Source organism: Saccopteryx leptura, chromosome 2 (genome assembly GCF_036850995.1).
Source record: "Saccopteryx leptura isolate mSacLep1 chromosome 2, mSacLep1_pri_phased_curated, whole genome shotgun sequence".
Classification (NCBI taxonomy): Eukaryota; Metazoa; Chordata; class Mammalia; order Chiroptera; family Emballonuridae; genus Saccopteryx; species Saccopteryx leptura.
The window spans coordinates 53,050,769-53,067,256 of record NC_089504.1 but is presented as its reverse complement, the minus strand read 5'-3'; the positions used below and the strand labels follow the sequence as shown (position 1 = coordinate 53,067,256).

The 16,488-nt window shown below is 38.7% G+C and overlaps 1 protein-coding gene across 2 annotated transcripts in view; it reads left to right on the top strand.

The window, feature by feature from the left end:
• The window catches only part of RORB (RAR related orphan receptor B), a 192,790-nt gene that overhangs the window by 171,138 nt on the left and 5,164 nt on the right, over positions 1-16,488 (top strand). For both annotated transcript variants that reach the window (XM_066367984.1, XM_066367983.1), the window contains exons 6-9: positions 645-777; positions 3,936-4,043; positions 5,573-5,683; positions 8,653-8,765. In XM_066367984.1, the coding sequence (XP_066224081.1) occupies positions 645-777; positions 3,936-4,043; positions 5,573-5,683; positions 8,653-8,765 (465 nt within the window). The remainder of the gene's footprint in view (positions 1-644; positions 778-3,935; positions 4,044-5,572; positions 5,684-8,652; positions 8,766-16,488) is intronic.

Genomic DNA, 16,488 nt, shown 5'->3' with positions numbered 1-16,488 from the left:
AACAAAAGCATAGTTATGGTCAATGAAAACCAAAATCAACACAGTTGGATTTATGTTTCCCATTCCAAAGAAAATAACCCAAAGATCAAAGTACATTTGAGGGAATTTGTATTATTTAAGACAGCAATCTGATTTGATATCTTTTCCCTTGAAATTCATTTTATACCAAAATAAAAAAAAATCTCTTTAATTTCTGGAAAAAGAACACAAAATAAAAATATTACAATTACTGTCCATCAGATACATATGACAATAATAACCTTATGAAAGCCTGTGAATGAAATTAGTATCCCTTACTGCAAGAGTTTATTTTCACAAAATGGACTAAGAGCTTGAGTTTATATAGGGGAGGAGATGGGAGAAAAGGAGGGGAAAAGAATAAAGAAACTACAACTATATTTACATGCTATTGCACTGTTTCCATTATGCTAGCCTCAGAACCTTTATAATTGCGGTGTATCAAAGTTCAAACAGGTCAAAACAACATCTTAGAAAATATTGTCAACCTCTTTTAAAGGAATCAGGTAAATTCCCACCTTGGTCCCTAAGTGACAGGTTAGCACCAGTAGGACAACACTGAGTATTTCATTGACTCTCCAAGTTGTTCTTTGTTCCATGTACATTCTGTCTTTTCTCTCTTGAAGTCCAGGGAAGCATTATGGCAGCAATGTGCCATCCAGATCACTCATGCCATCCAATATGTGGTAGAGTTTGCAAAGCGGATAACAGGCTTCATGGAACTCTGTCAAAATGATCAGATTCTACTTCTAAAGTCAGGTAAGCAAAGAGAGGATTCATGAGGTGGGCCTGTTTTAGACCAGGATGTTGTCAACCCTGAGCTGAGCATTGGTTCTAGAAAATTCTCCTTCCAACATATAGCTGATTTTTGCCACCCACACTGTCAACCAACTCCCAAAGGAAACTCTCAGCAGTAAAAATGCCCTGATACTCATTCAGTTCCCCTTTGAAGTCAAATACAATTTTGCTTATTGAAAGTGGAGCTATTACTTGTGAAGGTTGAGATACCCAGCTTGACAGGCAGTGCAAGTAATTAGCGTGTCAAGGTGGCTGAATTGCTGAGCTGGCTCTAAAATGTACTACTTGCCTTCTGTTGAGGGGTGGTGGGGGGGGAGTAAAAAAAATCCAGGCTAGCTGAGCTCCGACTCTGTGGTCATTTCCAATCATTTTAATGAGGATAGCCTGCAGCCAGAATACACTGGGAGAAACTCTACTATGCTCTCATCTTTCCCTCCCCTTCTCTCACACATACTCTGACACACACACAATTAGGAAGTATCTCAAGAAACCTCACATGATTGGATTTGCTGATGCTATTCCCCAAACTGAAACAACAATTATTTGTCTTTCTTGGCCCCATTTGAAAATAGAAGATAAGCATCACTATGGTGTACATGTTAACCTTCATGGTCCTGGGTCATATTAATAATAATAGTATACTCCTATCTATAATAGCATACATATTATTTATGTTTACCAATGACATCTCATTTAATCTTGTGAGATTGGTATTATTTCCATTTTATAGAAGAGGAAGTGAAGAGTCAGAGAAGTGAAAGGGTGTGTTCAATATCACAAAGCCAATATATAGCAAAGCTGGCATTTGAACTTGGACCACATAGAATTCTAAGTTATTCTAGTTACTGTTGCTTCTTTACCAAATGATACAGGTGGCTACAAATCTTGACTCAAACATTAACTTAATGTACCAGTTACCTATGCAGGGTAAAAACAACTTAGTTCAAACAACAATAATCATTTCTTTTGCTCCCAAAGCTACAATTTGAGCAAGGCTCAGCAGGAATTGCTTGTCCTGCTCATTGAGGCAAGTTGATGGGGCAGACAGTTGGGAGTGGGGGTGGGGGCAAAAGGATGCATTTTCAAATTGGCTCACTCACACGGCTGGCAGTTCGTCCTGGTTGACAACCCAGAATTCAGCCAAGGCTCTGGGCTGGGCGCCTCAGTTCTTACTCACCTGAGCTTCTCCACAGACTGCTTGGACTTCCTCACAGCACTGTTAACTACATTTCAAAAGTTAGCATTCCAGGAGAACAAAGCAGAAATACATAGCATTTTTCTGACTTAGCTACAGAAGATACATAGTGTTATTATTACTGAAGGCAGTCATGAAGACCCACCTGGGGTCAAGGGTAGGAGATATGGACTCTAATTTTTGATGGGGGAGTAGTAAGGTTCTAAAAAAGCATGTGAAATGAAAGATATTTTTGTGATTTTCTTTGAAAAATGAAATCTGCCACACTTGACATGTGACCTTAAGGTAACCTCTCTAGGTGAAAGTTTCCTTGTTTGTAAAAGACATGGACTAAAAATAATAAATTCTAAAGTTGGAATGCATCAGTAGCACCAGAAGAGCTTACTGACTGTTCTGAGTTGTGGACATCACTTGAGACCCATGGATTCTGAATATCCTAGAGGGGAACCCAGTTCATTGTATTGCTAACTGAGTCTCAGATATAACCAGTCCATGGACTGACATTTGGGAACTATGAGACGATACAATCTTTATCATCTCTGCCTGCTGTAGAAATGTTGGCTCTAATATAAAAGACAGAATATTTAACCTCTTTAAGCCTCTATAACTCACCCATAGAAAGGGGCCAATAAAACTCACCTGACATGGTATTGTAAGGAACAAATAAAATAATGACTGTAAGAAGCCAAGGAAAGTGCCTTTCATATTGTAGATACTCAATAAATGGTACCTATTGTTTTTGTTAGAAAAGCATTGCTTTAGTTAATATTTGCAACCCCCCTCCTATACATAAGCCCCTATTCTAGGTGACATATAGGGAGAGCAAAGAGAAATCAGCAGAACAAAAAAATAAAATAAAACAGACATAAATATAAAGTAGTAGTATAAGAAAGGCACCATAGGTACCTTCGGGTACACCACAAGTGTGACCAAATTACCCATAGGATGTCTTCCTACAAACCTTCTCAGTCTGGCTGTCACCCTCCAACACTCCATGGGGCAGAATTCCATTTCTCCAAAATGTGAAGAAACTGTGCAGCCATAGTTCCTCAGGAGGTCAAACTGTTCAGGGGGAAAAACAAAAGTAGTAAACTGATTCAGTCAATAAATATTTATTAAGCATCTACTATGTGCCAGGGACTTTTTGGGTCATGGAAATATATGAGTGAATAAAATAACCACAGCTGCCTATGGCTACAGACAAGGGTCCTGTCCTCACTGGGTTGGCGGTGAATGCAGAGCTATGCTAGGTGTCTTGAGGTTGAACAAGTTCCTCATGTCAGGGCTTTTTCAAGCCTTTGATCTATGATTGTTGAAACTCATTCTTCCATAACCCATTTATCTCTGAAAAAAGATCATCTTCAGCACTTTGCCAAAACTTATTTGCTCAAGAAACCCTCATTTCAAAGAACATCAGATATAATGGTACCCCAAGAAACACACTAAGGGAGTCCCTATTCAAAATCATCGTGGCTAAAATATACATGGAATATGTGAGAAACAGAAGCAGACAGCTAATTTTCCCAATATCAAAACTTCCACAAAAGTTAACGGACTGGGCTTGCCTGCTGCAAAGCTCCTTTCTGGGTCCCTTACCATCACTTGTGAATTCAAGAATTGAAACTAATATTAGCCAAAAAGTGGAAAGAAAAATAACTTTTAAAACATGTTGTTTTGTCCTACCATCATAACCACCCTTAAAGTATATTTTATTTTTAATCCTTCACATAAGTGTCGAGAGCTTTATTTCTAAAATAGGTATTTTTTACTGGAGAAAGAATCTTGAAGAATTTCTGTATGTGTGTATCTATAGATGTCTGTGTGCATGTTTTAAAGTTTTTGAAAGTCTCTTGACTATATGCAGTAATAACCTCTTTATGACTGCATATATTTTACATAGTTGGGTGTTATTTTTTACTCATAGGTTGCTTGGAAGTGGTTTTAGTGAGAATGTGCCGTGCCTTCAACCCATTAAACAACACTGTTCTGTTTGAAGGAAAATATGGAGGAATGCAAATGTTCAAAGCCTTAGGTAAGTTTACATTTGATGATATAATTTTATTAACTACCATCAGTTTCTCTACTCAGCTTGAAATTAGTAAATGAAATAGCGTGATTTTTCAATGTGAACTAGTATCTCACTTTCTATAAGGGTTGGACTAGGTGAGCCTCCAACATGTTATCTAACTCTTTTGAACTTATAATTGTACATCCAAATATTAAAGGAAGAAGAGACCCATAGACTCAATTGAGACTAAATATGATTCATTTGGAAATTAATGAAGACTGTTTCAAAAAGATCCGGGATACATAATATGTCATTCTTTGTAGGGCCAGCTTTTTTTTTTTTTTACCTTCTAGCTTACTGCTTTATAAAGTATATTATGTAGAATACTGGTGATCCATGGGGTGACCTCTTACATTTTTTATATAAATTCATGATCATTTCTTAAGATACTTAAAAGAGGAATTCCTTCATTTGTTTCTCACTGAGTGAAATGACTGTTTCCCTGTTAATTTATGAAGTCTGAGATCACAGACAGAGTGGGTGTCAACCTGCCCAAAATAATCCCCAGACCACGCTCGTGAGAGAGCACGATCCGAGTCGATCTCTGGAAGTATGTATCGTTCACATCCCGTCACCGGTGCAGGGTGTGGATAAGAAAAATGTTAGCAAAGATGGGCTGATGCCAGGAAAGGTTTTAACGACTGACAGTACAGTACCATTTGTTCCATACCCTGCCCACGGATATCCAAGAAGGCCACTGTCCTTTGACCTCTTGTGCTGTTAGGTGATATGGTAGCCAACAGCACCATCAGGGCTAGCGGTGTTTCCTTCTGCAGTTGATACACATCCACATCATCTCCGAGGCTAGATTTTCAAGAAAGAAGGAAAAGCCTTGGCAAGTAACTTGGGTATATTTCCAGCTTCATAAAATAAACATTTACTAGGGATCAGTGTGGGGATAAACGATTATTTTGCCAAAATTCACAATGACTAAGCAACTGACCTGCAAATCATTTATTAGAAGGTAAAAATAGATGAATGCTTGTTTCTTAATCAAATTTCTAGGTAAGTTACCAAATTGAAAGCTCTCTTCTCAGTTTGAGGGCCCTGGACACCCTCCATTATCAGGTTCAAGTGCCACCAAAACTGATAGCCCTCGGCCCGTTATACACAAGATTTTCGGTTTTGTATGAATGCTATTTCTATACTAAAGAATCCCTAACTCACTTATTTAAATTTCTTTAGTTGGAACTAATTTCAAACTTAAATAATTAGATTCAGGATATGTATTCCACCTGGATATTACAGTAGACACACACTATTCTCATCTGTCCCTCATTGGTAATATTAATTTCCATTAGCTGGTCAAGATATTCCCTGATTTCCTCATTGTATAATTACTATTAAATAACTTTTTTATGAATAGAAACTTGGAAATATTTTTTCTATATGCTTAGTAGGTAACACCTTGAATAACTTTTCAATTATGAGACTTTTTTTTACTGTTGCCCATTCTGATCAAGTATTTTCATTTACTTTGCCTTCTTTTATAGGTTCTGATGACCTAGTGAATGAAGCATTTGACTTTGCAAAGAATTTGTGTACCTTACAGCTGACTGAGGAGGAGATTGCTTTATTCTCATCTGCTGTTCTGATATCTCCAGGTACAGAAGTCAGAGATTTTTACTTTTTCTCTTTAACCTGTTTTACTGTCTTTCACATGGATCACACCTAACCTGGCCAAGGTTCTCAAGAAAAACTTCAAAAGAACTCTAGTTTCTTTAGTAAGTTTGTGATCATTTTGGACAATTCAAAAGAAAGTAGTTAAATTAAATGGCCACGTTAAATTAAATGGCCAATTTTGTCTCAAAAACAAAAGTAGAGCATATGATAAGGGTCACCCCAGATTCAAAGAAGCAAAACTATTCCTTAACAGATAAATAAAAACTGATAGTGACTTGTTCTAAATTCCACTTTGATTTTAAAAATAAAAGACACAGGGGAAAAAATGTCCAGTAAAGTGAAACTTAGTAGAAATATACCTGAATGGAAGATCCGGCATAGGGACCAAAGTAACTAAACAAACACTTTTTCCTCTTTAAATATCCCTTTCTCTGGCTTGTCCATCCAGATTCTTGTCAGTATGCTCATTTCAGGCAAATCAAACGCAGGTGCCTCTACTTTTTTTTTTTTTTTTTTAGCCACATTAGAGCCTTAAAATGAGGTGAGGACAGCAAAGGAAAATACAGCTTCTAGTAACACCAGAAAAAAAAGAATTTCTGGTATGGCAGTAGACATTCTAGTACAGGCTCTGTCACCCTTGATCTGTGTGACCTTAAACACTTGACCCCTCAGAGCCTCTGTTTTATCATCTATAAAATAGGAGGGTTGGGCTTCATAATAATAAAGATCTCGTCTAGCTCTAAAATGCAATAAAATAGCCAGATAGCTTTCAAAGAAGGTAAGGTCTGACATTTATAGATCAAATAGAACTGCAGCAAATGAGATTCTTTGTAAAAATACATGACAGCTTGAAAATGTATAGAATCCTAACACATGTGGCTCTTTCTTCAACCACAGTGAAAACTCAGAGCCACTCACTTAGCTGTCTGTACAGACAGATTTTGGGTCCATGGATAGCAGTGTCATTAACAGTTCTCTGCTAAAAGAAAGACACAATTTTTACTGTCAAGAGACTCATTCCTTCCATAACTCATTTATCTCTAGAGATTAAATCTCTTTTCTTATACCCTAACATATTTTTTATGGAAACTGAAAGAAATTAGTCCTTCCTATGATGGTACAGTTTGACGTAGCATTCCAGCTCCACCTACCTATAATACCAGCCTCCATACATTTTATCTATCAGGTTTTTTTTTTTTTAATCTTATGATGATTTTTTTATTGGCTTCTGATTTTTTTTTTTTTTACTCAGCTACTTTATCAAAAGTGGAAATTTGTTTATCATTTGGAGTATTATAACTAATAGGGTTTTTTTTGTAGCTCTAAATATCAAATTGTTTCTTTCTTTTTCTCTTTTAACCCTAGAATGTTTCCCAAACCCAGAAGCACAAAGATAAATGGAAGAAGTGACAAGGAACATTTATTTCTGTTAGCAACGAAATGCTAAATAATTTCCTCTTTTCATTTTATCACTTTATTGAACTGTTCCTATAAAGGATAGTTCAATAGACTACTACTTCTAAGCTTGTAGGCATATGACAAGGGAGGTGCTTTCACTCTGGTTCCTACTTGCTCAAAGGAAGTGTTGCAAAATTCACTGTCCTCTTTAGGTATGTTTGTGGCAAGCCAGGACATTCCTAATAGCAAATTTAAGACATATTATATCAAGTCTAAACAATCCTTAAAGGTGACTACTCCAGAAAGAAGGCAAGCCTGTAACTTATGAGTTAGAAATCAACTGAATTATGAGTCTTTCTCTAGAAAGGATATGCTATGGTCATCAAATTCTGCAGAGTATGGAAGCACTATGTTTGGCTTACTCTACCTAGTGAGGAATCTTCCAACCCTGATAACAGACCTAAACTCAAAGGCTTTAGCTAATCCAAATACCTTGTTTGCCACTCTGGCCTAGTGCCATATTCAAAAAGAGAGATAGATTTCCAGACTATGTAGGCTCCATCTCATGCCAGACCCCACCTTTCCCCCAGGTTCCTGCCATAATGACCACTGTCTATTCAGCTCCAGATAGTTTAGAGAAGGGAGAGGGAGGGAAACTTAATTTATTCTAACTGACAATTGTCAACTGAAGGCTTTTGTGCTCACTTACGTAAGGGTTTGCTTAAATGTTGGCTAGACTTGTTCTTGCCCTGTCTAGGATTACAGAATTGAGTTTCTTACCTGACCTGAACTGTGTTCAGAAGGATCACATCCAGGTTCTTTTCCATGAGCATTTGTTCAACATTTGGAGACTCCAGGTGTCTCTCCGTTGAAGTTCCAACCTAAAGCATTGATGCTGGGCTCAATTATGTCACCGTGGTGTCTAAATCTTTTAGGAAGAAAGAGAGGCAAAGAAGGTGGAAAGAAGAGAATGAAGAGAAGGGGGAGAAAAAAGAGGAAAGAAAAGAGGAAAGGAGAAAAGAATAGAAGGCTTCTTCTATTCACCATTTTAAACTACATTACAGAAAGAAATTAATCAGGATTAAGTTTTTTAAATTGATTTATGTTTATGCTATATAAATGATAACATAGCTTATAGAAGGGAAGGGGGATCCCGAATTCCAGACCTATTCCTGTACAATAAATTTTCTTCACTTCTATCATTCATGTCTTCACAAATCATTAACCTCCTCTTTGAAAGAAAACTTCAGCATATGTCCAGAATAAGCTTAAGAGATATAAATTGTTGCAGACAATAACAAATGTGAAGGAATTTATTTAACCATCGGGTCCTTACCTCCATCCAGAATACCTGTGTCAGTGTATTGTGCAATCATGTCATTGTGGAATTGCTTATAAAACACTTGTGTTTTCTATAAGAAATTACATGACTTAAGAAGCATTTTAGAACAAATCTGAAATAGGTCTAAAACTCAGCAGTTGAATATGTAGGTAAAATAAAACAAAGCTCACGTTCCCTCCCCTAATCTTACCCATTCTTTTCCTTTGTCAGACCGAGCCTGGCTGATAGAACCAAGGAAGGTCCAGAAGCTTCAGGAAAAGATTTATTTTGCACTTCAACACGTGATTCAGAAGAATCACCTGGACGATGAGACCTTGGCAAAGGTAGGTCCTTAGACCACAGACCCATTGTCACTGAAGGAGGGGGCCAGGAGCAAAAGAGGGCTGCTGTCTAAAGCAAGAGATATTTCTCAGCAACAACAATTTCTGAAAGTTACTAAAGGTGCAACAATATTGAGGTGCACATTTTAAAAGGGGGAGTAATGATTATAATAGATTGATTGGAGACTGATGTCCTTAGGGAAGGATGATATTGACAGATCTGAACCCCAGGTATAGGAAAACAAATTGAAGAGACTGAGGTATTTCATCTGAAAAACAAAAGTTTGAAATAAGGAATCAAGTCTTCAGAATTCATATGTGATACAAGAGGAGACTTTATGGCACTTAGGAGTCAGGTCCGGGAAAAGAGTTAGGAGGAGGTAGATTTTTACACAAAATAAGGAATGACTATAAAATGATGAGGGTTGCTGAACAGAAGGGTAGACCTTTGTGTGAAGTAATGAGCTCCTGTCATTGGCCATATCCTAATAGATACTGCTTGGTGTTCTCTCGGGTATATTGTAAATGATAGTACTACCCAGAATAGAAGATTAGACTGATTCCTTGTAAAGTTCCCTTCAATTCTAATCTCTTCACTCAAGATTTGCCCTGAGGTTCTTTCAAAATGACAAGTGTCTCGTGGGCAAAAGCAAGCAACATACCATCAGTTTCTTGATTCAGTTTAAGAATAGCGATATTGAAGAAGAGCACTGAGAAAAGTTGTTTACCCAAGTAAAATGATCTTAAAAAGAAACAAAGAATTTTCTAGTAATTTATAGTTAGCAATATTTTAGAGTTTCAAACATCTCTGATCTTTTAAGAATTGGGATATTTTTGAAAGCCAAAATTATTTTGGATTTTTAAGTATCTTTGCTCTCTTAAAAACTGGAGTTTTTTACAGGGCAAGCAACGAGGAAATGGAACTTATTTGTGGTAATGATGTTAGGAATTCTACTCTTTGTTTTTCTTATTATTAAAACCCTCTCACTCTGCCCTTGAAGATTTTTATTGTGAAAAAAATAGAAAGACTCTTGGAGATGCTATCAGACAGTAAAATTGAAGAATAAAAGGTATTTAATGACAAGAAAAATAATTAAAACATTGACTATAAGTCAGTTTAATTCTCCTTTTCCCATCTTTAGTGGGAAAAGTATATAAGTCAACTTTTAAGTTTTTTAGATATAATTGACATTAACATTATATAGTTTTGGGTGTATAGCATAATGATATAATATTTGTATACAGTATATCACAAACTGATCACCACATTAAGGCTAGTTAACATCCACTCAGTTCTTTTCATACAGAAATAATGTTACAAAGCTGGGGACCAGAGAAAACATTAGAGGAAGGTAATTTCTTGTATAATATTCACTGGATCCAGATGACAAAGTCTTGCTTCCATAGGTCATGTGTACATATTGGGTTTTTTGTGGAACTTTCCTTGCAACAGTAATCATTTTAATAGGATGTTATTTGAACTAATGTGAAGGGATTGTGAAACAGGATGAAAACTGGGCTCTCATTTATCCCAGCTGTGAACAGTGTAACTTTGGGTAAATCACTACATTTGTCTAAGACTCAGATTCATCAACTCTTAGTCACTGGGGTAGAGATGGGTAAATCGCTCAAGTTCCTTACTGCTTAAATGCTTTAAAAACAATGGCACCATCGACATATAGGGATATCTTCTCATCAAACCCACACTCTCCAGAAAGAATAAATGTTTTCTTTAAATCCAGGAAAACTAGTCTACCTTAGCACAGAGTCTTCTCATCTTTTCAGATATGCCCCTTTGCCTTCATGGTCATGGAGCTCTTTGGTCTCCACAACACTTCTGAAACAGTGATGGGGATTCTGTTTTGTTTTGTTTTTCTTAAGTGAAAAATGGGGAGGCAGAAAGACAGACTCCCACATGCGCCCTGAGCAGGATCCACCAGGCAAGCCCCATGGGACAATGCTGAGCCCATCTGGGGCCATTGCTTCGTTGCTCAGCAACTGAGCTACTTTAGCACCTGAGGCAAGGCCATGGAGCCATCCTCAGTGTCCAGAGTCAACTTGCTCCAACCAAGCTATGGCTGCGTGAGGGAATGAGAGAGACAGAGAGAGTGAAGCAAGAGGAGGAGGGGTGGAGAAGCAGATGATTGCTTCTTATTTGATTGGGAATCAAACCTGGAACATCCACATGCCAGGCCAATGCTCTACCACTAAGCCTACAAGCTAGGGCATTCTTAATGTATTTATAGACCTCTTAGAGAATCCAGCAAACATTATAAAACCTATCTCTAGAAAAATACACACATACCCAACTGTTCTATTCAAGTCCAGGGGCTCAGGTTAAATGCCCAGTAGTTTGGGATAAATCTGCCTCTGTGTAATGTGCAAAGACTATTTATACTGCCTACCAGTTTGACCCTGAACAAGTATGGCAGGTGCAAGACTCACACGTAGTCAGTGGACTTGGTCCTGAAAAAACAGTTTCCTACACACTATCTTATCCAAGAGATCATATGTTTGAGGTAATCACCCATTTTGAAACTACTTCAAAAGATGCAAGTTGGCCAGAGGGGTGGGAAGTGAAGAAGTGGAATACAGCATTCTAAATGATAGGGACATGATATGGAGGCAAGAAAGTATAAGGTATATTCAAGCTATGAATAATAGTTAGATTTGGCTGGATCCTGGACTTGAGAATCCAGGAAATGAGATAACACTGGTCACTTTCACTAAAGCTCCTGAAAACACAGGCACACACACAGAGACACACACACACAGATACACACACACACAGATACACACACATTTTTAAGCCCCCTCTGACTAGGGGAGGCAGCCCATCAGTTCTCTGGATTTTATTTTTCTTGTCTTAGAAATGAATAGGTTGCACTAGATGATCATTAAAGTCCTTTTAGCATAATAATCTTTGACTCAAAAAGAGAAAATCAAGATCTTCTACTGCCCTCCAATGTTCTGTCCAGTGTGGTAGTTTTAAGGACCCTTTAGACATTGTATTATTACGTAAATAAAGAAACAGAATGATTTTACCAAGTCTGGTAGGTTCAAATCAGCAGTCCCTGCACTGTGTCATTTAGTCTAGGATGATAGTCTGGCCCAAAGCGGCAAAATGTACAGTGTTTCTAACGCCTGTGTCCAGAAGTCAACATTCCTGTCAGGCTTTCTAGTGGGGATCTATCACCTTGAGATGCAGGTGCTTCGCTGACTCGCTTTGAGGACTGCTCGGGGGCTTAGGAATTTGAAGTGCTCATTCTCCTCTCAGTTGAGAATAGCATGAGCATTGACTGCTGTGAGAGGGGCAGGTGGGGAGTAAAGCAGTGAATGTTTGAACTGCAAAGACTAGCAACAATTCTGTTGCTTGGCCCGTGGGCCTCCTTACTGCAAGTCACTAAATCTTCCATTCTTGTTGCCCTGCACAGAGCAGCAGAAAGTGGAGAAAAGGAGTCAATCCAGCTCATGCCAGGTTGAGGCAATGGCCTCATGGCCAAGGGCTAAGCATAGGTCTACACATCTGCTCACATCCTAGCTTCAGGGGCACATTCCCAGCCCTTCCCTAAGTGCAGCTTCTGGGTGGGGCCATCACTGGAGCCTTCTTTGATGCAATGTTCTCCAGCCCATCAACTCCAGCTCTGTCTCCTGGTGAACCAGAGTGGTAGAATATTGTTAGATAACATATATATATAATATTTTTCCAGCACTTCTACAAATATATGCAACACTCCTGAAGGTGTGTTCTTTCCCAAAGCTGGACTGAGAAGTTTGAAGGTAGCACACTCCATAACAACACCTATGTGTATCCAACAGGAAGGCACGGAGAACTCCTGGTGTCACTGGGACCCCAAACCCTCCCCCCTCACCATATGCAGAGCCTGGAGGGAGAGTCGTTTTTATGTTAGGACAACTAGAACACTTCAGTGAGTGCCACACCTTTAATTCACTGCTAAAAACAGCATGCAAATGCTTATGCATTGACATGTACCTACAGATGTTGCCTCTCCAGGAGTCGCAAGCCACTTGACCCTTCTGGGTGTTTTTAGACCCATAGTCCTATGCTGATAAACTCCTAATTCTCCCAGGATGTGGCTATATCTGTGTGGAGGAGGTATTTTGCTGAAGGTCAGAATTTCTGTCACTCCTCTCTTTTCCCCTACTCCTGGCTGGCCAGAAAGTTACTTGCTTTACACTGGGCTCTCTCTTTTCTACTATTATAAAAAAACATTATTCCTTTAAGAAGAGATAACAACAGTGGTATTATTCTCTTTTTCTATTATTATTAAATAGTCAAGACTTTTTAAGCTCTTGCTGCCCAATGAAGATGCCACACAGTGTCCCTTCCTCCACAGGGACTAGCCTAAAGTTAGGCCATGTTAATGAAAATGCAATGGAGACCACAGGTTAGCCACGGGAAGAAAATGACCTGGCCGAGAAGAATGGCTGCACCATCTGGTGAGAAGTCTGTTCCTTTGAGGCTCATCTCCCCCTCAGATCTGGAAGGCTTCAGCCTTCCCAGGGAAACTGTGACAGGTCACACTGGGAGAGGTACAAGCCAACAGGCTCACTAACTTCTTATTTTCCAAGTCCATCTCTAGCAGAGCAATAACAAAACTGTATCGTCAACATCGAGATGGAAGTTTGTCTTTCTATTATTACAGTGCCAGGTTACTGAATAAAAGCTTAAAAGTGAATGGACTAGTAAAATGGATGTGTTTAGCCTCACTTGTGCCCTGTTTTTATCAGTGCTTCTGAAGTTTCTTATGCTTTGATCAGACTCTTGTTGGTTTCCTGTGTTAGGTTGGAAGGCATCTCGGTGGCCTGGAAGCTCGTAGGAGCAAGATCACTAGTTTTACATTTGTATTTCATTTTTTTCAACATCAAATGTACCAGTCAAAATTATGGATTTTTCTTATAAGACTACCCTCTGGAAAGAGGCATAGGATTATTATCTCTTCTCAAACAGCTGTTTTTTCTTCTTGTAGATCCCTGTAGGTATAAGCTAAAGCTTCCTTCTTATAAAAATGCTTGTATAAGAAAGAGATGAGTGTGAAAATGCCTTTTTATGAACCCTCTGTCTACTTCTGCTATGGGGATTATTTAAACATGAAGAAATTTCATGATGATTTGAAAGTGACTACCCCCTCCATCTCCAAGTGCTTCTGGTTCACCTCCCCAGCTGTTTAAAAAGTTATTGAGCCATTAACTGCTGCTGAGGCTGCTCTGAGCTCCCTTTGAAATGGGGGTCCCCCAGCAGTAGTACATAATAATGAGCAGTAAGTGTCTGCCTGCTGCTTGCTCCACCAAGCCCTTCTGGGCTCTGACAAGTGCTGTTGCTGTTTCCAAGTGGCCCTCTGGCCCACCATGCCTCCAGAGTGACGGATGCCCCCATCAGCACTTCTATTTCCACAGCTGATTGGATGCCTTTAAATCAGCCTCTTCTGAGAACACAGAGATGGGGAAGCTCTATGCCTTTCTCCATATTCCTTGTTCAGGGGGTCCCAGTGCTCTTTAACAAAGAGCTCTTCTCACCATTCAGCCCATTCTACAGATGGGCAACAGGAGCAGAATCTAAATCCCATAAAACAGGAAAGAATGAGTTTCTGAATGAGATGCCTCTTAAACTCAGTTTAGGCAATAAAGAAGCAAGAGTCCATATTCCTTTTCCAAAACCAAACACACAGTTATCTAGTTCTGCTGCAAATGAACAAATGTTGAAGCGTTTCAGTCCTCCTCTCACACATTTAATTTCCCACACCACTGGTCTCTAAAGGAACAGGAAAAGCTGTTTGAATTCTAGTATCTAGGAGTCTACTTTATGAACCACATTTATTAAAAGAACAACTTATTTTAACTGCTATAAGAAAATGAAAATCATTTTGTTGCTTTTTTATTTCAATAAAGGTAAACGGCTGATTTTGTATTCACACAGTACACAGAAACTCAATTTTTGGTGCTTGGTAAAGGACTTAGTTGGTTTTTCGCCCTATATCCTCTTTGGCTAACCAAGAACAGCCTTGACTACACTTTTCTCTCCTTGAAGGAAGCATTATCGGTTTCCTGAAAAGGAACTAACTCAGCTACCAGGACTGTTTCAAATAGGATAAAGAATTTACTTTACACTTCTGAAAAACAATTGTCAGTTTGTAAGATTTGATTTTCTGAAGCAGTGTTTCTCAAACTCTATTGAATGGACCTACTACATTCGTATGCTCACGAGATGTTCATTTCAAATGTGGAGTCTGAGCTCCACCTACACTTCCTGAAACAGAATCCTTAGGGGTAGGTCCAGTAATCTGAATTTGTAGGAAGCACTCTGGTGGTTCTCATGCACACTAAAGATTGACAAGCATTCTAGAGTTCTTTCTGGAAGTTTCAGGAGCTCTGCTCATCAATTCAACTGCAGATGATTATAGAAATCTTTCAAAGCCTGTCTGCACTCAATAGCCATTTCAGGGAGAATAGTAATGTATAACAGTGGTACCCAACCTTTTTTGGGCCACGGACCTGTTTAATGTCAGAAAATATTTTCACAGACCGGCCTTTAAGGTGGGACGGATAAATGTATCACATGACCGAGACAAGCGTCAAGAGTGAGTCTTAGACGGATATAACAGAGGGAATCTGGTCATTTTTTAAAAAGTAAAACATTGTTCAGACTTAAATATAAATAAAATGGAAATAATGTAAGTTATTTATTCTTTCTCTGCGGACCGGTACCAAATGGCCCATGGACCGGTACCAGTCCATGGCCTGGGGGTTGGGAACTGCTGATGTATAAGAAGTGTTCTGAAATGGTTATAGTCCCCTTCTGTGTGAACCAGCTGATTAAGGGAGCTTGAATAATTTCCCAAGGAACTCTAGTGAAGTAGATACTTGTACATTCTTTATCTACAGAAATATTAAAAAGATGCAATTTTCCACCCTGGACCCAAAGTGAATCTTTCAGAATGGGATTCTGATCATCTTTCTTAAAATCCTCACAAAGACCATAATGTAACTGAGACCATGTGTAATCTGGCCATGCCCACCTCTCCGGCTTTATCCTGGAACATGCTCGCCCACTGTTCACCCACTTCCTTCAGTTCCTCCCAGTGCCCCAAGCTAGTACCATGGCATCTTTGCATATAGTCCTGGGGCATATTATTAACTCCTGCCCTAGAATCTACTTAGCCCTTACTCTTCCTTCAGAGCCCAGTATAAATGGTATCTTCTGGGGAAGACTTTCCTGGCTGCCAAAAGAAGTCAGAACCACTTCAAGCACCATTCTTCTACAGCACTAACCACAGGTTTTCCATCTGCTTCTGACTGTGTGGTAGCTTTATTCCTATCTGTCTCTCCAAGTTGATTATTAGCAAAAGCAATACCATTTTGTGTCTTCTGCTGTTTATCAGAATGCCTGCTACAAGTCCAAGTAACTCAAAATGTTGAACAGAAAACTTTCTTCTCATTCTAAAATTTGACATCCATTTGATAGACAAAGGTTCCACACTTTTTTATTTCTGTCCCTATCAGTAAATAGCAGTGGAAATGGAAAGTTTGAACAGCAAACTTCCTTATGTGTTCTAGATTCCTTAATGAATATGTGAACAGCTTTAATCATAATGTTAATGAAAGAGTGGAAATTTCTGATTTCGAAAAGCCATAAAGTAACTAATTACCTATTTCCTCTTTTACTTCAAAGACGGAAATGGATCCTTATTACTAAGTAGGGCAGGGA